Source organism: Elgaria multicarinata, chromosome 7 (genome assembly GCF_023053635.1).
Source record: "Elgaria multicarinata webbii isolate HBS135686 ecotype San Diego chromosome 7, rElgMul1.1.pri, whole genome shotgun sequence".
NCBI lineage: Eukaryota > Metazoa > Chordata > Lepidosauria > Squamata > Anguidae > Elgaria > Elgaria multicarinata.
The window spans coordinates 90995445-91018924 of record NC_086177.1 but is presented as its reverse complement, the minus strand read 5'-3'; the positions used below and the strand labels follow the sequence as shown (position 1 = coordinate 91018924).

General features: G+C 41.9%; 1 protein-coding gene across 1 annotated transcript in view; it reads left to right on the top strand.

Moving 5' to 3' along the window:
* ANGPT1 (angiopoietin 1) overlaps nt 1-23480 on the top strand; it is a 190164-nt gene that overhangs the window by 127579 nt on the left and 39105 nt on the right. Inside the window, exons 4-6 of the mRNA XM_063131050.1 lie at nt 13335-13567; nt 18007-18134; nt 21634-21735. Of these exons, the coding sequence (XP_062987120.1) occupies nt 13335-13567; nt 18007-18134; nt 21634-21735 (463 nt within the window). The remainder of the gene's footprint in view (nt 1-13334; nt 13568-18006; nt 18135-21633; nt 21736-23480) is intronic.

The window sequence follows — 23480 nt, the reverse complement described above, 5'->3', positions numbered from 1 at the left end:
TCCATTGTCATACTGCTTTAACAGTCAGGAAGTTTTTCCTGATGTCCAGCTGGAATCTGGCTTCCTTTAACTTGAGCCCGTTATTCCGTGTCCTGCACTCTGGGAGGATCGAGAAGAGATCCTGGCCCTCCTCTGTGTGACAACCTTTTAAGTATTTGAAGAGTGCTATCATGTTTCCTCTCAATCTTCTCTTCTCCAGGCTAAACATGCCCAGTTCTTTCAGTCTCTCTTCATAGGGCTTTGTTTCCAGACCCCTGATCATCTTGGTTGCCCTCCTCTGAACATGCTCCAGATTGTCTGCGTCCTTCTTGAATTGTGGAGCCCAGAACTGGACGCAATACTCTAGATGAGGCCAAACCAAGGCCGAATAGAGAGGAACCAGTACCTCATGTGATTTGGAATGGTTCACGTGACACACTAAGCCATAACATTTAGCTCAAAATGCTTAACAACTGTGGCAGAGGCCTTAGCTAGACCTACCTTTTATCACGCGACAGTGGAGGGAAGATTCCGCATTGTGATTATTGTGAGATCCCTCCTCCGTTTACACGTGAGGCGCTACGACCTCAGGAGGAGAGGCATCACGCCCCCTTTTTTTTAAAAGAGGAAGGAGCGCATGAGCTCTCGAACGCCGAAAGCTACAGGGCTGTTGTTGTTGTTTTTTTAAAAATTCCCCACTCCCCTCACCCTACCCCCTGAGGAGTGCTGCACCCCGTGCGTGGCTCCGAGTTCTGCGCAAGGAATCGTGCAGAGCCGGGTCAACCTACAACAACGGGCCACACATTCCGCATTCTCGGGCTCAGCCCGAGACCACGGAAAAACCAGGCCCAAAGTATAGAGCTCTATCCTGGGCAAAGGAGGGATGATCCCTCCCTGATCCCTGGATCCCTGTGTGTCATGGGGATCCACGGATCTAAGCTAAGGCCCTTAGTGTGTCACCTGAACAAAGTCATTGTGGGATACCCAGGGATTCCTACAAGCTAATCACCTAAAACCCAAGGCTTGGATGCATAAATCTTTCAGTTTCAGTTTCTCCCACAACTGGTAGCCCCCTGATTATGGAATTCTCTCCCCACTGAGGTCCACCTTGTGCCAAGCTAAGACTGTCCTCTACCCCTAGGCATTTGATGGGGCATTTGTATTAGTTGTTTCCATGAGGTCCATTATCTTATAGTAAATGTTCTTAGCTGTTTACATCATTTTAAAATGTGTATGCTAGAGATTTTATATTATGTTTTTATTACCTTGTAGTATGATGTGTATTTTTTGTGAACCACACAGAGAATTACAGCTATTGGGTGGTATACAAATGAAATATCATCATCATGAAATATCATCATCATCTTGAACAACAACAACTATGTGTTGTATCCAATGCTTGCTTTCTGCTAGTGGAATGGAAACTGCTGGTAAAATGGTGTGACTCTCTGCCCTGGAGAGTTGGGGTACCTTCCAGTTTGGAGGGATCATGTAGGAGGCTGCTAGGGTGGGAGGAGTCAAAACTTCAAGAATCCTACTGATCCCCCCCTCCCATCCCCAGGCCAAGAAATCACAGAACTAGCCCACATCCTGTTCTCAAACACTTCTGGACTTGTGAAATCCTTCCTAAGATTTTCAGGCATGGTCTGGATTGGATTAGCAGAACTAACCTGCAAAGGAAATTGTCTGAATAAAACATTCCCTCCCACAGGGGAGCATAATCACTGCCGGCTCCATGCTCTACTTCATCACCTTTTCCACGGTAGCTACAATTGGGAATCTCTACCTCGGCCTCTATGCTGACTTCCTAACCTCGCTGGAACAGTGAGGTTCATGTGTGGGGGGTTATATACACTGTGATGGCTGTTCTATCCTGCTGGTTTACATCCTGACAAATTGAATGCACCATTTCTCTAGTGGAAAATTGATTTCAAGCCTCGTTAAGATCAATAGACCAGACAACATTATATAATACAGTAACATTTGAGACAAATGTCCTTCCGAAAAAGAAAGAAGGAAGTAACGGCTCTTACTTGTTTCTGTCTAAGTAACATGCCTTATATCAATAATATACCACGTAAAAATAGCATGCTGTTCTTTGCATCTTTAACTTGATCTTGCAATATCTGAAGCCTATTTTAAATAATATGTATATCCCATATGGACAGTGATGCTTCCTCTATAGGAAAAAGTATATGGATTGTTTTTCCTCTCACATGCATTCAGTGAAATAGGTTTTATTTATTTATTGCATTTCTATACTGCCCAATAGCTGAAGCTCTCAGGGCAGTTTACAAAAATTAAAACCACAAGGTACAGCTTAAATTAAAACCATAAAGTACAATTTTAAATATAAAACTTAAACACAATACAAAACTATAACCAGAATAAAACTGAGCAGCAATGCAGAGATTTAAAATACAGAGATTTAAAATATGGATTTAAAACAGCAAAGTAAAAAGTCTAAGTTGGTAAAATGTTAAAATACTGGACAAATAAAAAGTTCTTCACCTGGCATTGAAAAGAGTATAACATAGGTGCCAGGTGCACCTCTCTAGGGTACTCATTCCACAGCCGGGGTGCCACAGCAGAGAAGGCCCTCCTCCTGGTAGCCACCTGCTTCACTTCCTTTGGCAGGAGCTCATGGAGAAGGACCCCTGAGGATGATCTTGGGGTCTGGGCAGGTACATATGGGAGGAGGTGTTCCTTCAGATAATCTGCCCCCAAAGCATGATACAGGCATGATGATTGTGCATGAGAATCTACATGTGGTTTCCATGCTTTTGCTCCATGCTTCCTATGTAGGAAATGTAGGATATTTGATATAGCTCTAATTATTTCCTCAAAGAAGTGTGTGTGTGTGTGTGTGTGTGTGTGTGTGTGTGTATACATATGTGCATACAAGATGGTTCAGCTTGTGGAACCCACAGAACAAGGCATCTTGTGCAATGGCTTATTTTCTAGCAGCCAAGATAAGTATTGCATTGCAACCTATTATACATCATCAGGGAGAAACATCATAGGCCAGTTCACACATTGCTTGATTTAATTGTAGTGCAGTCATACAAATAAAAATGGTGAATGCAAGAAAACCATCTTCGTAAGCATGTGTATTATATGACCATGTGCCCCATCCCTTCTGGCAGTCTTCTGGTTTTGAGTGTGAGTGTGTATCTGAAGGACAGAGTAGGGATTCTGTGTGTACCGCCCACCCTGCTGCCCAACACTCTGTCTTCCTGAGCTAGACAAGGTGGTCTCAGGAGTGGTTCTGAAGTTTGCTGTGGTGGGGGACTTTCAACATAGTGAGATCACCTTGTTGGGAATGGCTCAGGACTTCACAACCTTCATGTCAATCATGGGCCTCCCCCAATTGATATCTGGTCCCACTCATTCAACAGGTCACACTTTGGATCTGGTTTTCTGTGTTGGGTGGGATGATGGTGATCTGGGGGTGGAGGAACTTTCCATAGTTCCATTGTCCATGAATCTGGTGGAGTTTAGACTTACTTTGACTTAGAACCTCTGTAAGAGCAAGGGACTGAATATGATGGTCTATCCAAGGAGACTGATGGATCTGAATATTTTTCTGATATTGGAGATGTACATGTCACTTTGGCAGTCAAAGCCCACGTTGACCTCTGGAATGGGGAATTGGCCAAGGGAGTTGACATAATAGATCCTAAGTGCCCTTTCCCACTAAATAGAAGAGCTCCTTGGTTTTCTTCAGAGCTGGGGGCAATGAAATGACTGGGACATCAATGAGAGCAACACAGCTGAGAACAAGTCCAAACAAACACTGGCTAAGGTTCACTTGAAAACCTACTCCATGACAGTGAGGGCAGCAAAAAAAAAAAAAAAAGTTCTTCTCTACTACCATTGCATCTGCACAGAGTCACCAGCGGAGCTGACCCATGCAAAGAAATTATGGAACACTTGATAGCCTGTTGTGGAGCGTGTGTTGCCTGTATATTGTGTGTGTTTTGCTTGTGTATGTATGTGTATGGGGAGTATCAGGTATGGGGAATGTTTTGCCTGTCTGTCTGTTTGTATTTTGGAGTATGTCTACTTTGTATGTAAGTTCTTGGTTAAGCTACTTTTTACTCCCACTGTTGTTTTCTTCTGGGAAATAGTGTTTTGTGACCAGTCATGCCCACCATGGCAGCCATTTTGTGAATGGCCAAGCCCCCATAGTAGCAATTTGTTCAAGGGCCTATGACTCTCAAAATTCCAAATGTGCTCACCGACCCAAAAGGGTTGGGAAACCCTGGTCTTTATTATCCCAATCCGACACCTTCAGTGTCCCACGAAGGTGTCTCTAAATTCCCATGATAATGAATTGCAACCGTTAATCTTCAAGAACATAAACAGATGCAACTCACCAGTAATTAGGCTGTCCCTGAGTGTGTAAAGATACACTAACAGCAACCCTAATTGGAGTAGGTGGGGAACGAAATGGTGGATTGTCCACTATGTCCTACTTGATAGGGCAGGTGGTAGAGAAGTTGGTTTCACCTAGCTTTTTAATCTGGTGGATCGTTTTCTCCCCTTTAAATCCCCCAATTGAAACCAATGGGGGATAAATTAACTACACCAGGCCAGCATAGTTGAGAGGTCCATCTTAGCTGAGAGGTCCTTCTTACAGGAATGGAGGAACTTAAGATCCGGGATGTCCAAAGCTGCCTCCACTGTGCCTGTGAATGCTTCATTTCATGGCCTGCCACTGGCAGAGACACTGTTAGCAGAATATTTACACCCATAGATCTTTCCACAGCATAACTAGGGCTATAGGGCAGGGGAAGCTCCTGTCCCAGCAATGGGGTGTCTATACCTCCCCACCATCCTAACCCGATTTCTCTGTGAGTCCTTATCATGGGACATCTCCACTCCGAGCCTTACAATAATGAACTTTTCAAAGAATTTCAGTAATTAACTTTCCAAAATGTGGCGACCTTTTATTCTAATCAAAGATTTGAAATAAATAGTTTCAGCATGCTTTACTGATGATAGCGACTCTGAACATTAGATGCCATTATTCTATGTTGGCATTTCTGCTTCACATGACATTCAAGCTTCCTGTCTAAAGATAGCTTTGAGGTTGTGGGTATGAAGCAAATCTCCTTGATGTATGGATCAACAAAGGAGAAATAAAATTAGTACACTGGCCACTCTTGGTGACAGTTGACCATGTTCCTGGGCATTTCACCAGTTCTAGGTTTGTATACCACTCTGAGAGCTTCTATATGGTTTTCAGTGTTGTCATAACATAGGAAATTATATATTTGTAGAGAAACTCATTAAGGCATTGTATCCATCATCAGATTCTTCTATATGGTTTTCATCATTGTCATAATTTAGGAACTTAAATTAAAGAGAGAGCATCATTAAGGCACTGAATATTTTTCCTTTATCAAAATACTGATTCTGTAGTAAATATAAAATGGCATTCGTAAAACTATAAAGGAGGGGACTCTAAATAACCACCCTACTTATTGGCACCCCTTGGGACTACATGATGTTCGAGATGGCTTTCTTAAATATGAAGTTGTGCTGTTGCTAAAGCAGTAAAACATCTGTGTCCTTAAGCCCGGAGTCCTGCCAGCAGGAAAGTTCTAACCACCACCAGCTCTCCCTCCTTCCTTGACATCATCTGCTTTGCCATTGATATAACCCATTTAACTGTCTCATCAGTAGGGATTAATTTACTGGTGGTTAAAGAAGTGTGTGGGAGATAGAAAACAAGACAGCAAACCACACTGGAGAAATCAACTTACACACATGCACACATGCACTCCCCCAAGGAAGCAGTACATTATGCTTATCTTTGTATGACAGGCATAACTACTACAGCCTTGTGCTGTTTTTGCAGGGCATCCATTTTTAAAAGTAAATTGCTGACCTTCATTGTTTTGTTGATAAAATTGGAACCATGGTAAAAAAACGACACACACACACACACACACGCTCCCAGAAGTTGGACTAGGGATGGGTCAGAAATTAATTCAGTCCCTACTTTAATACGAACTCCCCTAGACACCTTGAGGCCCAGCATTGAGCAAAAGGCAGGAAATAATAATAATAATAATAATAATAATAATAATAATAATAATAATTCATATTTTCAAACCACAATGTGAAACAAAACTCAATTACCCTTCAAAATTCGCAGTTCTCCCAATTTTGCAATGATGTTCTCCAATTGAAAAAATGCATTCAAAAACGTCTGTTTTAGGGAAGATAAACATTCAAAAATGCATTTTATAATGAGATTGCTTGCACAAAACACGTACCAAAATGTATTAACAAAAAATATGCACAAAAATGCTTATAATTTTCATATGTGTGTTTTTTCTAAAAGTGTCTCAGAGTTCAGGATGAATCAACGTTTGAGATAAATGTTTAGTTTGGGAAAATGAGAAATGGAGAAATTTTTTTTGATAGATTTCTCCAGATTAGATCAGTGTGCTTTGCATGCAGAAGGTCCAAGCCTCTAGAGCTGGCCCTACCATTAGGCAGAGTGAGGTTGCCACCTCAGGCAGCACATCCTGGAGGGTGGAGAGCAGCAGTGAAATGCTGAAATACAGAAAAGAATGTGTAATACTGCCTACCCTGAACCCTCTGAGCTGATCTGCTACTTTCCAGTAAGATGGAGGAACCTGTTCCATCACCAATGCTGAAATAAGAACAGTTGCCAGCTTCTGCATGTGGAATGTGGAGGCGCCATCATTTTCCTTCGCCTTAGGCAGCGACCCTGTGTGGCATCTATTGTTGGGATGCATTTCCAGTCTTGGAAATGTGAGAATTCTCATAAGTCATGGCTGTTTGCAGGCTGCTGCGAGGGCAGCATTTTGAGCATTCACAGTGGCATGAGAAAATATTATCTGCAGAGCGTGCTGCACATGGTTGTTGTAAGACTTAGATCTGCACCCTCCCTTGTCTGTTCCATACTTTGTTCTCATGTCTTGCTTGCCGGCTTCTCAGAGGTCTCTGTTCTCTGCAGGAAACAAGATGTTGGATTAGTTAGTCTGACTGAGAGCCATATTCCCTCCTACATAATTTTATTCATTTATTTTTCTATACTACCCTTTTTTGTCAAAAGGCCACCAAGGGGGTGTACATCTAGGGTAGCCATGTATGCATTGCCAGAAAAGAAGAAATGCATCATCCCCACCCACCACCAAAAAAGACCAAGGTGAACACACCACTTTGCATAATATTTACATATACTAATAGATAGATAGATGATAGATAGATAGATAGATAGATAGATAGATAGATACTTAGAAATAGCTATAATTTAAATCAGTGGTTCCCAAACTTTTTCAGGTAACCGCCCCCTTGGTTCCACAAACTCATGCCCAGTGCTCCCTGGGAGTCCAATGGGGTCAGGGAGGGAGGGAGGGGGAGGGGTTAACAGCAGCAGCAAGCCCCGTGCCAAGGAGCACCCAGCGGGCCCAAAATGCTGCTGCAAGAGAATGCATGTGCTTAAAAAGCAGGTCAATCACAGCTGTAGCCTAACTTAATATTTTTTTAAAAAAAAATCTCCATTTTTTGCAAACCTCTGCTAGGAGGAGGCACTCTGAGGAGGGCCTTAGATGATGAGTGGGTAGGGTGCTCCATCAGCCCGAGTTGTCTGGAGCCGTGCTGCCAACAAGATGCTCCTCAATCCAAACATGTATTAATAATGTTTAAGAAGAGTCCTTTTAACGGTGAATTGAAATGTTTCAAAAGCACCAAAACGCTAATAAAGAGACATACCCTGCTTGGTATGCCACGCCACGCTGGCTGCAAACAGAGGCGTTCGCTCTCTTTTCCCTCCCTCCCTCGGCAAGCCTGGGGCAGGTGCTTCTCATTTAAAGGGGCTGCACTCCTCTGGATCCTGCTGGCCTGGGCGTCCGGGCTGAGCAGCAGCGGCGGTGGCCAGGCTGAGGAGCTGAGAATGAAAAAGGGCATGCAGGAAATTTAAATTTAAATTTAAATGGGAAGCATCCGTCGCAGGCTTGCAGAGGGAGGGAGGGAAAAGAGAGCAAACGCCTGTTTTGCAGCCGGCGTGGCTGGGAACACCAAACAGGGTATATCTCTTCATTAGCGCCCCACTGCTGCCCCCTTGCCTCTTAACGCCCCTATGCAATCCCACTGCCCCCAAGGGGGCAGTACCGGCCCACTTTGGGAACCACTAATTTAAATAGAAATATACTACAACTCGCCATAGTCAAGAAGGTGTCCTGTGTGCTGGGTACTCAAGCTGCTGTTAAATGGACAACTGGAAAACCCTTTCTGTCCCTTCTGATGTCTTCTGTATCCTTACATTGCAGTTGAACATGACAGTCCTTCAAACAGAGGTCATTTTCAAAAAGATGTCCTTTATCAAAGCTTTTGAGGGCTAAATTCTCGATGGTCACATATAGTTTTAATTGCTTTTAATTGTTTTTATTGTTTTTATTGCTTTTTAAAAAATATATAATGGTTTTAATTAGTTAACAATTTAATATTTTTAGCTGTGTATATTATATTTACATTGTTCTGATTTCCCAGTAATATAGGGTGGGATACAAATGTTTTAATAAATAAGTAAAATAAAATAAATAGAGGACTGTCCATTGACAGTAGAGGAAAGCCCTCTCTAAAGTAAGATACCTGGCCACCCTAGAAACCATTTAAAACAAGAACAAAAAAAAATTAAAACAATAGCACACTAAAAATAAATAAAATAAAGCCTTGGCTAAGGAGATGCATCGTAATACTTTTTCTGAAAGTGAAGAGAGTTGGGGCTCAGATGTAATTCTGGAGTGAGCGCATTCCGCAGTTTGGGAGCATCACAGGAGAACAGCCTTCCTCACATGTCCAAGGACCCAGCCTCTGTCGTGAGCAGGACTTTTGGCTTTGTAATATTGAAGCCATCCTTGTGTACGGTCTTAGCTTGGCTTTAAACATTCAATGATTTAAGGAAAAAGTGGGGTTTTGTTTCATTTTAAGAGCTTTTCCTTAAAAAAAAAAGTTACTGTAGAATGTGTAGCAGACCCTTGACTTTAATTCAGTGTTTGTTTATCATGTGTAACATCCCGCATTGAAGGTCTGTGACAGTCTGTCAAAGCAACATGTGGATGCTATTACGTCCTTAGCTTCAGTGAAATGACCCATATTTAAGGCACTTTGCCACTGATCTGTTATCCAGAAATAAAAGCAGCAGTGGGAGACTTGCGAGGTGTGAGTGTGTGCGACAGAGGGGAGATACCGAATTAAATCTTGGACAGCACATGAGACACTGGCAGGCTTGAATCTACTGGTTAGTCTGTGAATAAAAGAAGAAACATTATCTTTGGCATACACAATCAAAAGACTGGTCGGCATATGGGATATATTTACATCGTTCTTATTGGAACAGGAGGGTTTTATTGCTTAAACCTCCAGCCAGTGTCAAATGGGGGGGGGGGTTGGCACAGGGAAGGTTTTATGATACTGGTGATTTATGCTAATGTTGGACCATCACAAGAGATTCATCACTCTAGTGACCAATGCATCCCTGGTGCCAAATTTAAATGCAGTTTCCAGTCGCCTAGTGAGATCTGGTGTTTAGAGATGAAGGTGATGCTTGCAGAGCTCAGGTTCACAGTGCTCATTTTTTTTAAAAAAAAAAAGTAGATAGTTTCTGAGTTCTTCTCCAGTGCTGAAACTCCCCTCCAGCCCCAAACCATTCTTTGTTTTGCTTTAAACAACGCTGATTTTCTTCCCTCTCCAGTAAACTGCTAGCATGCCAAGAAAAAAGACTTTGGTGTCCCTTGGGAAATACAGTTCCCAAGGCAACGAGTAAAGCTGTCACAGGATTCGTCACATGCCTAGATCAAAGAGAACCTTGAGGGTTCAGAACCCCAGTCAGAAAGGACGGGAATGTCTACACCTAATGGTGTAGCGGGGGAGGATCATGGTCTTACCTGCTTCCATGATCCTCCCCCAGCATCTGGCTGCACAATGTTTCAAAAGGGAAGAGGAATGTTGCGGGCGCCATTTTTTAAAGAGGAGCTGTATGCATGTGGAGTAAAAAAGTAAGTTAACCCCCACCAAACAGTAACCACGAGGAGCCGGGAGCCGCAAGGAGCCGGGGTGGGGTGGGGAGAGCGGGGATTTTTTTAAAAAAACAACAACCCTACAACACTTATCTTCTGCGCATGAGTGCTCGTGTACTCTGTGTTCTTTAAAAGAAAAACAAAATGGTGGCTTCAATGTCGCAGGCTGCATGTAAAACAGGGTGATGATCTCGCAATCATAAAATCACAAGATCACCTCCCTCCGACCCCCCTTGTCTAGCTGAGGCCACAGGGGAGAGAGAGAGAGAGAGAGAGAGAGAGAGAGAGAGAGAGAGAGAGAGAGAGAGAGAGAGAGAGAGAATGGATGCAAAGGGAGGGTTGAGCTTAAACCTAAAAGAAATATGGAAGAAAGATCTGAAAGAATGGTATGACTAAAAAGCCACTACTGGTCAGTTTAGCCTATAGCAGACTGAATGGATTGATGCTCTGACTCAGTATGAGGCAACTTTATATATTTATGGAGTGGAGATCAGCCTACTTTTGGTACATGTCAATTTCTCATGTGTTTAGTTATAAGCCTGTTCCATCCCATTTCTGCATCTGTCTCTCATGTTTTTGTTTTTTAAAAAAAGGTATGGAAATTCACCTGTAAATGGAACACATCTTTCTTTACACATATTTTATATACATATTTTCTCCAAAACGTGCCTTTTTGTATGCATTTCCCCACTAAACACACATTTTTCTATGCATTTTCTGAGCCAAGAATTTTGTCACGAAAGTTATAGAAGTGCAGAATCTGAGGGATAACTGTGTCCTGATTTGCATATTTGTCCAGGAAGTGCAAATTAGGTCAGTTTGCTTACAAAAAAACCACCCAAATTAAATTCTCCAACAAACATCCTTGTCATAAAGAGAGGGATGTAAATAAAATTCTCATAATTTGAAGTATACCTGTTGGTTATGGTTTACACAGAAGGAAGAACACTTACTGTGAACAGTTTTTGTTTTTTTGTTTTTTGTTTTTTGCAAATGCTTAAGACAACGTCAGCAAGAGAAATCTTGGCAGAGGAAGCATCGTGTTGGTTTGCTTCTAATTTCTCATTTGGAAGGATCATTTTCTTTTTAAAAAATCTGAATTACTGCTTTCACTTCCCTGTACTCTAAACACACTGTGTAACTCATGTAACCATACAGACTGAGAAAATTTAGAATGCCATAATTCCTCTGTCACTTCACAGAGATATTGAATAGATTTAGAGAAATTGATATTGCTTAACTGAAAATGTCCGCAACCTCTAATACTTGTGTAGACTATGAAAAGAAAAACCACATGGTCTGGGGATAATTCTTCTGCATCAAGAGAGATGAGATCTTACATCATGCTGCTTTCTCTACACACATTTTAATATATTCTTCTATGCTGTAAATGCTATCTCATTTTTAAATCATAATCTTAATGAAACATACAGTTCTTTTTAAAAAAAGAAAAAAAATTCCATACAGCCAGTCTAGTCAGCTTTACTCCTCATCCAAATATTAATTTTCAAATGGGAACCCTTCCACATTTCAACAATGGTATGTTGCCTGGTGTCAAGGTCAGGCCAGGGCTGTGGGCAGTATGATCCCGAAACAGGTCTAGGTTATGTTGCTCCTGCCTGGGGGCCTTTGGCAATGACTTCTTCTGGGGCTCACTGGAGAGTTGAAACTCCTGTTTGCTCCTCTTGCAATTTCTCAGATGCTTTCTCCAAGAAGGATCCTCCAAATTTGTCATAGAATTTCACTTTAGGTGAAACTCGGAGGAAAGTCATAACGCAGACACACTGGCTGCATTCAGCCAGAAGGATTAGGGGTGTGCAATTGCACCTGGACCATGGAGCATTTGCACCATTGCCCCTATGTCAGTGGGGCCTTTAAGGCTACCATTGGTGCAGGGGGGATGCACAATTTACAAAGGGGGTTGTGCACAATTTTGGGGCGCACATGGGTGGCTGCTGAGCACTTGTGGGGCCTCGTGAGTGCTCAGGGGCATCCACACTCACAGGAGGGTCACCCTGTGCCCCTCGGGGGTGGGGTGGGGGGAGAGGAAGGTGGGTTTTTTCTAAAAAAAATGTACATTTTTTGCAGGAGTGCTTCTGCGCTCTTCTTGGATTCAAAAAACAAAACAAAATGGCGGCCACAATGTTCTCTTCTCCCTGGGATGTTGCGTACCATGTGTAGATGAGGGCAACGATCTCACGATCATAAAATTGAGAGATCTTTACCCTACACTCCCCTCATAGAATCATAGAATCATAGAATAGCAGAGTTGGAAGGGGCCTACAAGGCCATCGAGTCCAACCTCCTGCTCAATCCAGGAATCCACCCTAAAGCATCCCTGACAGATGGTTGTCCAGCTGCCTCTTGAAGGCCTCTAGTGTGGGAGAGTCCACAACCTCACCAAGCAACTGATTCCATTGACGTACTGCTCTAACAATCAGGAAGTTTTTCCTGATGTCCAGCTGGAATCTGGCTTCCTTTAACTTGAACCAGTTATTCCGTGTCCTGCACTCTGGGAGGATCAAGAAGACATCATCTAGCCATGCCCAGAGAGAGAGAGAGAGAGAGAGAGAGAATGAACTGAAGAGTATCTGAATCTGCGATATACATTCTCACTGCGACATCTTCAGTCATTGATTCTACATGCATTTGTTGTTGTTGTTGTTTGTGCTGTCTGTTCTATGTCATTACGTGGATAGTTTTTACACGTTATATAATGCATTTTAATGTTTTTTTTGTGTGTGTGAACTGCCCAGAGAGCTTTGGCTATGGGGTTGTATAGAACTGTAATAAATGAAATGAAATGAAATGAAATAAAGGAAGACTGGTACATAGTCATTAATTCATTCATCATTAATATCCTGCATTTCTTATAACATATCCAAGGCAGCTAACAACAAAAGTCAAATAATGAATAATTTTAAAAAATATGAATAAACCAACACATAGACAATATACAAAAGACAAGACCATTAAAAAGAGAGAGCAGCATAAAACAACAACAGCTTCACTGACTAACAGTCTATTTTAAGGCACAATTCGTAAATATCTAAAAAATACCTTTCTGCAATGTACCTCCTCTGTGTGTGTGTTGGGGCAGAGGTAACTTTGGATAGGTAGTTCTATGCCGGGCTGCCTTCCAGGGATGGACTGGGCCCAAAGTTTTTTTGGTCCCTACCTCATATAAAAAATGTTTTTGATTCTTCTTGCATCTTGGTACCCCACCTAGCTATTTACAAAACACACCTTAAAATTAAGAAACGTGATGTGGTATTGATGTGTTTGTTTCCCCAGTTTATTGGAATACAAGATCCTTGAAATGGAAGAAAGACATAAAGGGGAGCTGGATACTCTGAAAGAGGAAAAAGAGAACCTGCAAGGCCTGGTTTCCCGTCAAAGCTACATCATCCAAGAACTGGAGAGGCAGCTGAGTAAAGCAACCACCAATAATAGTATTCTGCAGAAACAGCAGCTGGAGCTAATGGACACAGTTCACAGCTTAGTCAGCATTTGTTCAAAAGAAGGAGGTAAGACAGCGTCTGCTTAAAAATAAAATTTGGGATGGCTATGAATGTCTTTCCAGATTTTGTGTGTTTGTGTGTCTGGGGGAGATCATTATTACATTTTGGGTGAAAGAGGCTGCGAGAGGTGAGAATTTCAGAGAATTTTCACCTTGTGGAGGGGGACAAGGTTTCCACATACCTTTTTAAATGTCGCCGTGTTGTTGAGGGGGCTTTCTTTCTTTCTTTCTTTCTTTCTTTCTTTCTTTCTTTCTTTCTTTCTTTCCTTTTTTTTTTTTTTTAAAAAAAAACACCCTTGGCATTTTCAGGAGCCCAGGAGTCCTTCCTGGATGCTTATTGGAGAGGGAAAGGTCACATGGTCTCCAATAGGCATTCACTAAGAACTGCTGGGCTCTTTGAAGTGCCGGGGGTGTTGCTGTTGGAATAACACCCTTCAGCAATCAGCTACACTTAAAAAATGGTATGTGGAAACCCTGTCCCCCTCCCCAAGGAGAAAATTCTCTGAATTCCCCCCTCCCTGTGAAAGATGCAGAAAAAAGCAATGCCTCTTTCACAGTGAGAGAGAAGTTTCTGAAAATAGGAGGCAGGTTTCAGCCCAGCACTAGTTTTCAGCCATTAGACATGTTGATAAACTCACACAGTCTATTTGACTTCTGGCTCATTCAAACCTATCCCTACACTCTTTAAGGCTCAACACTTATCAGTGACGTTCTGTAAGCTCGCAGGTTCCTGTCATGAAATGTGTGTTTCAAATGATATATATATATCACAAAGTATGTACTGTGGCCACAGCTAGACCTAAGGTTTATCCTGGGATCATCCAGGGTTCACCCCTGCCTGAGCACTGGATCCTCTGTGTGTCACCTAGATGAACAGGTTTGACCCCTGGACGATCCAGGGATAAACCTTAGGTCTAGCTATGGCCTATGTCATACATGTATGCACCTATGTCAGTCTTCCCCTACCTGGTGCCATTCAGAATTTTTGGACATCAGCTCCTGTCAGCCCCAGCTAGCATGGGCAATAGTCAGGAATGTTGGGAGTTGTGGCTCAAAACATCTGGCGAGCACCAGGTTGGAGAACTAGATATTTAGAAGCCACTGACTTATTTTGAGGTGGCCCCATTTTGCTTCCAAACTTATAGGCACTCACCCAGCTATTAGAGGGAACAATTGGTGCAATGTGGAGAGTGCTCCTGTTCAGTGTTCCAGTCTGTCAGCCATGCCTTCCGCCATGTTATTCTATTTCATTCTCCCTTCCACATGACTCTCTGTGCTTTTCACCCAACAGATGGTGTTCTGTGGCCACTGAGCTATTTCTGGTATCCCACCCACCCAGGGTTTTCTTTTAAAGGGTGATGGTGATGATTCATGATGATTTGTACATCTGCAAACCTTAGAGTTACCCCAAGACTACTGATATTTTCATCATGCATATGGATGGTGCTGTTTTGGCTATAGAAATAGTGGAGCTCACCTCTGAACTTCAGAAATAGAGGGACTCAAGTAGTAGTATTCTGTTCCCCAAGAGACACCAATAATTTTAATGTAGTTCCCATGAGACCTATGTGGAGTGGATTGCAACCTTTCTTTGTACTACTGGGTGGATTGTATCCTTTCTTAGCACTACTGGAAATAAAGTACAGTTGGATCCACAAACCAGTTAAGCTGGAGCATTTTAATATTAACACACAAAATGCCACTGATGTCACAGAGATCCAGCTGTGTTAGGTGCAAGAGTAAATGGTTTATATTATAATTATATCTTTTGTTGGGGCTACATAACTAACCTTTAAGAAAGTTTCTGCTCTTCTATTAGCTTAATTTTGAGTGGAACTACACAGTCTTAGTATGTGTGTGATCACTACTAAATATCCTAGAGTGCAATCAGGAAAAGTCAATTTTAGGTTAATATAACAACTGTATTTGACAGATATTTTGAAAAGTAACAAAGCACTACATCCTTTGTTATATCAGTGTATGATTAGAAGTGTCAGAAAATGTTGAAATACGCTAGTATCAAGATAAGCATCCTTCGATTACTAATAGGATTGGTTAATTATTTCCATCGGAACAAAACCCCGTAAATATTTTGAATTTCTTATTTGTAGTGGTAGATCTAAGATTATGGAGCAAATCAAAATTAATTTCAATTGACACAGGCTTTCCTCAGCATCCTCTGATATATAATATAACATTATTATCATGGGTTAAAAATAACTTAACTAGATGTTTGGCCTATATTTGACATAGTACTTTAACTGATCAAAAGAAGGTTCATGGTTCAATGTAATGACTTAGGGCAGGTTCAGGATCTCCTCACACAAAGCATTGTGAAGCATGGCAGATGCAGGAAATCCCTCTGACTGTCAGCATCCAGCTCAGTTTCATGCATCCACTCCTATCCACAAGTTCCAGCTTTTCTCATTCGACCTAAATGTTTGTGATGGCACGCCAACAGTTGAATACATCAGGGGGTGGCAGGTACGCATAAGTGGATCACAATGAACAAGGAGCTAGCACTCACAGGATTGTCACTTGTACAGTGCCAACTTTGTGCGTGAACATTTTCTAGGCAAAGGGAAGGATTTCAGGAAGTGCAAGAGGCTCAAATTAAAATCCTTCCTTATTTGTCTTTTCCAAAAAAAATAATAATCCATGCCTCTCTCCAGTCCAAATACGCTTCTTCTTCTGTGTCATTATTTTGGACTTCTTTCTTCCCTGCTTCTCGATCCTAGCCTATCTGGGGTAGGGATGCATGAGAAAAGTGATTCAGTTTGATTTTGATCAAGATTTTACCCAGTGTGCATCTTCCAGGCCAAATACAGACTCACAATCTGTGTTCAGTGTGTACATTTCTGAGCTTGCAATGTGATAGGCAGAACATGCCCCCCAAACGCAACTGACCACATGTATCTCAACATAACCACACTCTAGGGTAAGAGCAAAGGTGCCCCCCGCATTGGGCAGTATCCAGTTTGACACTAGTGCTAATATAAATGACACTGTGCTGATATAAGCAACCTCCAGAGCATTGCCAAGAGCATTTACTGGTGCAATAGGTTTATCAGGCAAACCAGTGGCAGCAGCAAACACCGTTGGTGTTGCACTAAAGGGCACTTATGCAAAATAAGGTACATTAGCACATTCTTTTTCTGCATCGGCTTGTCATTTTCTCCCTAAGAGGGGCCGTAGCTCAGTGGTAGAGCATCTGCTTTGCATGCAGAACGTCCAGGTTTGATCCCCAGCATCTCCAGGAAGGGCAGGAAACACTCCTGCCTGAAAGCCTGGGAAGCTGCTGCCAGTCAGTGTCGACAGTACTGGGCTAGATGAACCAATGGTCTGATTCAGTATAAGGCAGCTTCGTATGTTCTGAAATGTCTTCACAAAAATGTGCATGTCTTTTCCTGTGCATTTTTTTCATATTGTGCCAATTTTTGATTCAGTTTTCCAAATCTATGCATCTTTGTATGCATGGTTTAAAATGTATGCATTTTCCCTGAGCAATTTCCCCTGATGTAAACCATTTTTGTGCACTCTTTCATCTAACATATACATTAATATATGCATCTTTGTGTGGCCTTCCCTTAAGATATGCTTTTGGGGCACTGTTTCCCCCCCCCGAAATATGCACCACAAAATTCTGAAAATTACAGATATCAGTGTATAACTGTTCCAGTTCATCAGCATGTTTGGGAAGTGAGAATTTGTCAACAAATTTCCCACCCAACCCTACTCAAGAATAAGTCTCATTGAGTTCAGTGGGGCTTACTCCCAGGTAAGTGACTAATAGGAATGCCAGTTAATTTGCATATCTCCCATGTAATGTCTAGTTTCCATTGACCCACTTCATAGTAAAGTGGCCCTGTTTTCTCCTCCCCTCCCCCTCTTTCTTACTGCCCCTGCTCCACTGTGTGACATGCAGACTGCACTCAACATCTAAGGTCCTCCAAGGGAGGACAAGGGAGAGGGACATCTCAGTGGTGGCCCCCCAATTATGGAATGATCTTCCCAACGAAGCTCACCTGGTGCCAACATTGTTATCTTTTCAGTGCCAGGTCAAGACTTTTCTCTTCTCCCAGGCACTTAACAACATATGCTGAGGTTTTTTTTTTTAACTGACCCCAGAATAGCTGTTTTAAATGGATATTGCTGTTTTATGCTTTTAATTTTTTGTATATTTGTTTTTAATGTTCATTGTTTTTAACTATTGTAAACCGCCCAGAGAGCTTCAGCTATGTGACGGTATATAAATGTAATAAATAAATAAATAAATAACAGGTGAAGCTTTCATCAAGACTATGCTATTGATTTCTGCATCAGCTTGCTTTTCAAGGCAGCATAGCAGGGCCAGTCCAAATCAGCTGGCAAACATAGCCATTGGTTAAATCTTTATGAAGGTTGTTATTGCAGATGTCAATATCATATTCATTTTCTGTTTTGCAGTTTTACTAAAGAATGCAAAAAGAGAAGATGACAAGGCATTCAGAGACTGTGCAGATGCCTACCAAGCTGGCTTTAACAAAAGCGGGGTCTACACTATTTATGTTAATAACATATCAGAACCTAAAAAGGTAAAGAAAAAGTGTTTGTTTCTTCTTTTTCTTTTTTTAAAAAATCATTTCGGTATTCTATACTGCAGAGATCAAGGGTCTAGAACTGGTATATTGAAACATGGATACTGTTGCTTGAAATCCTGATACTGTGGGAGATAAGAGAGACAGGGTTCCTCCTGTCCATGGCTCCTCCCTGGTCCACTTATCCATCCTCTCTCCCACCTGCTGGGTGCCATGCCTACAGTCTTGCTCCCGGCAGCAGATGTGGAAGTAGGTTGACAGCACCAGAGTAGGGACAGATGGAAGCAGCTGCATCTTCCTCACCTCCTGCAGAAATAGGGATTTAAAGGCATATATGTCTGGTTACCAGCTTGCTAGGTGTCATCTGTATAAGGCAAGGGCAAGATGTATAAGGCATCTTTCTTGGCCAGATTGCCCAAGGGCTGGATTGCCATAGGGGAAACTGATTACTACCGGGCTGCATGACAGCAGTGAGTGTGACCACCTGACTCTCTCTCTCTCTCTCTCTCTCTCTCTCTCTCTCTCTCTCTCTCTCTCTCTCTCTCTCTCTCACACACACACACACACACACACACCCTTCACACTGACCACCTGACCAACCAATGATTTGTGGATACGCCACCAATAAGGGCACTGAAGCGGAGAAGGGACAGGCACCTCCACCACTCCACTTCCCACATTGGTAGAGCACACCCAAAGACAGTGCAGACTGGTGAATTCCTTTGAGAAGAGATCACTCTCCTCACTGTATGTTCAATGTCTGTCCTCGATCCATACATGCAGTCCAGCTAAATATACTCAAAAGCAAATCAGCACAAATAATAACCTACATAAAAGTTGCAAGTTGTTCCCTACTCAAAAGTGTTTTCCAAGTAGGGAGTATATAACATGCAGTGGTTCTTGGGCTAGAAGCTGAGTTTAGAGCATGTTCATGGCTGCTACCAGAAGCTATAACCACCCACTTCCTCCTCTGCCTCTTGTATCATCATTGGTTAACATCTCATAATACAAAATGAGGGGCATTATGTTATCATCTTGGTAAGTTTCTCCACCCCTGGTCTACTTCACTGGCTTCTCCAATTACCAAGGTGGGAGAAGAGGAGGAGACCTTCTTCCACCCCCTAGGTCCCATTCCATTACCCACTTACACAATCATTGGAAGGACTCAGTGGCCATTGGACTGGATCCCTTATCATGGTGTTGGTTAAATTAACACATTAATGGTGCTGACATACAAACATTGAGAATGGTATATTTTAATCAACAACAACAACAGACGTACATGTTTCCGAAGGGATTATAGATTACCCCATAAATCTCTTATCAGTTTAGAGAGTTTCATTTCATTCTAATCCACTAAATTGTGATGATTTGAGTTATATTAAATCCACCGTCAAGAAGATAGAAAAGTAGAGTAATTCAAATCCTTCGTACTTCCCTTGTGTGTGTGTGTGTTCAGATTTCAACCTCAAAATATGTTAAAAGGTGTTTAATGGCTGAATGCCTTGACCTTGTCTGGGACATGAGCCAGTCGAGGACATTTGTTGGCTCGAACGGTGGAAAGCTAACATTTATAATCAGCTCCCCGCTCCTGTTAATGTGGCAGGTGTTCTCATCCATTGCTATGGAGAGTGCCAGACCACACAGTGAATAATTTAGTGCTCTAAATCTCCTTGTCATTGTAGGATTCCTCTTTTTAATTTGCCACATCACTCAAAACAAGAACACTTCAAAACTTGTTTAGAAAAGTTTGTGTTGTCGCCTTTTTGGTATTACACTTCAAGAAATTTCATGTAACTACCTATCTCTCCCCATCCCCGTATGGAAACATGAGTTTCCTAAATCTAGTATAGAGATTTGATTTGTGAGAGCAAAAATGATTGCTGTGTTTCTGAGGAGCTTGAAGTGAATGTTAAATAAGATACATACATTGATTAAGATGCCTGCTATAAATCAAAGACCAAGGAAATCCCATGCTGTAGATAAATGTTTGTACTCAAATGTCATTGTGGAGGAAAGCACTGAACCAAATTGTTTTTCTTCAAGAAAAAGCACTTCTTTGGGAGTTTTTGTCTTCCGTTTCTCAAATAAGGTTCACATTTTTGAAGCAGTGAACAATCCCCTTCCCCTGATACACAATCAGGGGTCCTTGGCTGCATAGGCAAGAATCCAAGACATACAATAGGAGAAACCGAAAGGCATTGGTACAAACAATACACCTTAGGATGAAAAGCATGAAACTGATTCAGCTAAGGATGAAATGGCATAATTATCAAAGGAATTGGGTAGTGAACCTCATTTGATAAGGTCATGTACAATGCTACATTACCAGCCAGTGTCATAAGGTCCCCTCTTCTTAAGGTCTTCCAAGAGAATACCCCAAGCCTAGGCTGAATTGATAAAAACTCTCAGAGCTTTTGTGAAAATGGTGTGCCAAACACCAGTGCAATGTGTAGTTTTGTTAAAAGTTCACAGTGAGAGGAAATTTGGAATGGTTTCAGCCATTCTGGAGTGAGTGCATCTGACCATGAACATTTATAAGGATGCCTTTTCAATTAAGAGGAAGCCAATGAACATACTGGGCAGAAACTGAAGCATCTTTGAACAGGGTTTTTTTCCTCTTCCCTGGAAAGGAATGATCATATTTTGATCATTTTTTCTTAAAATATTTGACAGTGTAAGCTTTGTACCCTATACAATCATTGGAAACTCCATTATGTATAAGGACTGACATAAACTTTATGTATTGTTAAGCAAACCATGGTTTAGATCCTGCATGTACATATGAACTGAAGCACTGTTTCCAAGCACACACACCCTGACCCCATCACTTAATCCCATGAGGCTGTGGTATACAGTGGAGGCGGGTGTCTCTGATTTCAGTGGGGCTGTGAATCCATCCTGGGTTTCAGTCCGAACCAGCCAGAACTTTAAAGGAGCTGTCCAAAATCCTGAACTCTATCCCCAATATAAGTTCAGCACTTCAGATAGCTCCTTTAGAGTTCACTGCCCCACTGAATTATTTTTTTAAAAAATCTCCTTTATGCCTATGATACTCCTTTCTGAAGCTAAAAGAATTATGTGAGGGAGTTTTTGATGGCTTAATGTAAGGCACTAACTATTGATTTTATGAATAGCAGCAGAAACATGCATTCACTCTGAATGTAAATCTACTTCGGCGTTCATGAAATTTATGGGCAATAGGTCTACATTTTAAAGGGGTTCACACCATTCATCTACAAACTTCATTGCTATAGGATGTTTTGATAGGTGCTAGGGAGAAAAAAAAGCCCTAAAAATTAAATATATGCTGTATGTATCTGTATACATGGAGGATACATCTTTTTTAGATTCTAGGAATAAACTACAGGAAGTCTACGTTCGCATCTTATTTAGAGTATTTGTGAACTTCCCTGGGCAATCAGAGTTTCTGTTGTTGGTAGAAGAAAGCTGAGTCAGCCTGGTGATTCTAAAGTGTTTGTGTCCTTGTGCCTAGGTCTTTTGCAATATGGAGACCACAGGAGGAGGTTGGACAGTTATACAACACCGAGAAGATGGGAGCCTAGATTTCCACAAAAATTGGAAAGAGTACAAAATGGTAAGATGGGGCATCACTTACAGGAATTGTCTCTGCGGAATCAGTGGGGACATTGTTTGTTATTATTCTTAATTTGAAGCAAAGCTGAACACTGTGACAATCGCTTTTGTTGGGAACGTGGCCATTAAACACTAAAACCAGAAGAAGCCATGCCGCACCATGTTTACTGTAGCCATATTAAGACTCTGTTCTTGATTTGTTTTAATGTGAATCATACTTCAGAGAGTTGCTTCATTTAAAAAACCTTTTCTTTATCCATGCTTTCCATTCCATGTCACCAAAGGATGCATCACACTCAGTAATAACAAAAAGCCCTTAACACTGGGCGTGATCCAATGCCCCCCCCCACTTCACCCGCAACTAAGTGGAAAGTACTTCTAATCAAGAATGACAGCTTTTCATGCCTCAAGGAATGCTGCTCCTCAGAACCTTTTGCCTCTGGGACACAGGGAAAGGCTGCCATTTTGAGAAGAAACCTTAAAAGTTCCTACACATGAGAAGTGCCACCCCTCATGCTGATTTGGATCTCAGGCATTGGTTTGAAGGAAATAGCTTTATTTTATATGGTGCTCTAGATCAGCCTTTCCCAATCTGGTTCCTTCCTAATGTTTTGGACTATGACCCCCAACATCCCCAACCACTGACCTTACTGGCTGGGGTTGATGAGATCTGTAGTCCAAAATATCTGGAAGATACTAAGTTGGGGAAGGCTACTCTAGATTACCCTTTAAAAACCCACTATTTACCTATTTATTTAATTTGAGGGGGGAAAGCAACAGGAACTCAGTATGGTTATCCTTGTCGGAGGTACATCAGCTGGTGCAGAGATCTTCCTCCTACAAAACAGTGTCTTATCTCTTTCAGGTCAAATGCATTCAGGCATACTTGGCCGATGGCTGGTTGGCCACTGTGTGAACAGAGTGCTGGACTAGATGGACCCTTGGTCTGATCCAGCAGGGCTCTTCTTATGTTCTTATGTTCTGAATTTGCACATAGGGGGCCTCAAGAAAGAATTAAAACAGTAAATTCAGTAACTGAAATCCTCCCAAGTATGATCTATTCTAGGCATGATTCTTTTGTCCTATAAGCCCTTAAAAGCTTGCACTAATCTACAGGCCAATTCAGACATGATGTTGGCCTTAACATAACCTTGAGTCTGTGGAGGCTGATGGTTGGGATGCACTCAAAAGGAAGTGCTTGTTATGAACTGGTGATGCCATGTGAGTGTTATGTTTCAAGTAGTGTTCATACAGCTAGATGGGGGGGTCCCATCTCAAGTGGAGTTCTAGCAGGAGTTCAGGTTTAAGTCAAAGCAAGAATTCTAGTTCAACCTAGCACCTTGGACAGGTCCAGGTCCAGGTCAAGCTGGAGACTCACAGAAGCTCAAATCTTTATTGAGCAGTAGCAGGCAAGCCTAGACTTAAATGGGTCTGCTCTCTGCATAGTCTGGGTAGCTACTCTGTCTCTGCTGGAAGAAACCTCTGGCAGTTAAAGAGTACTTACTTGTTTTAGCAGCCATTGGCTCTGATAGCATTGGCTACCCTGTGACTCTGCTGTGGTTTCCTGGTTGGAGACCTTGGACCCTGAGGATGGTAGCACACTACTCCAGGATGGTAGTTCACTACTCCAGAATCTGTTTTAGATATGGACCAGTACACAATTTTTGTAAATAAAATAAATAAATAAACGTGCTCAGACCAGTGAGGTGGTCACACAGTAGGCTCCTCATCTCCTTCTGGGATTGT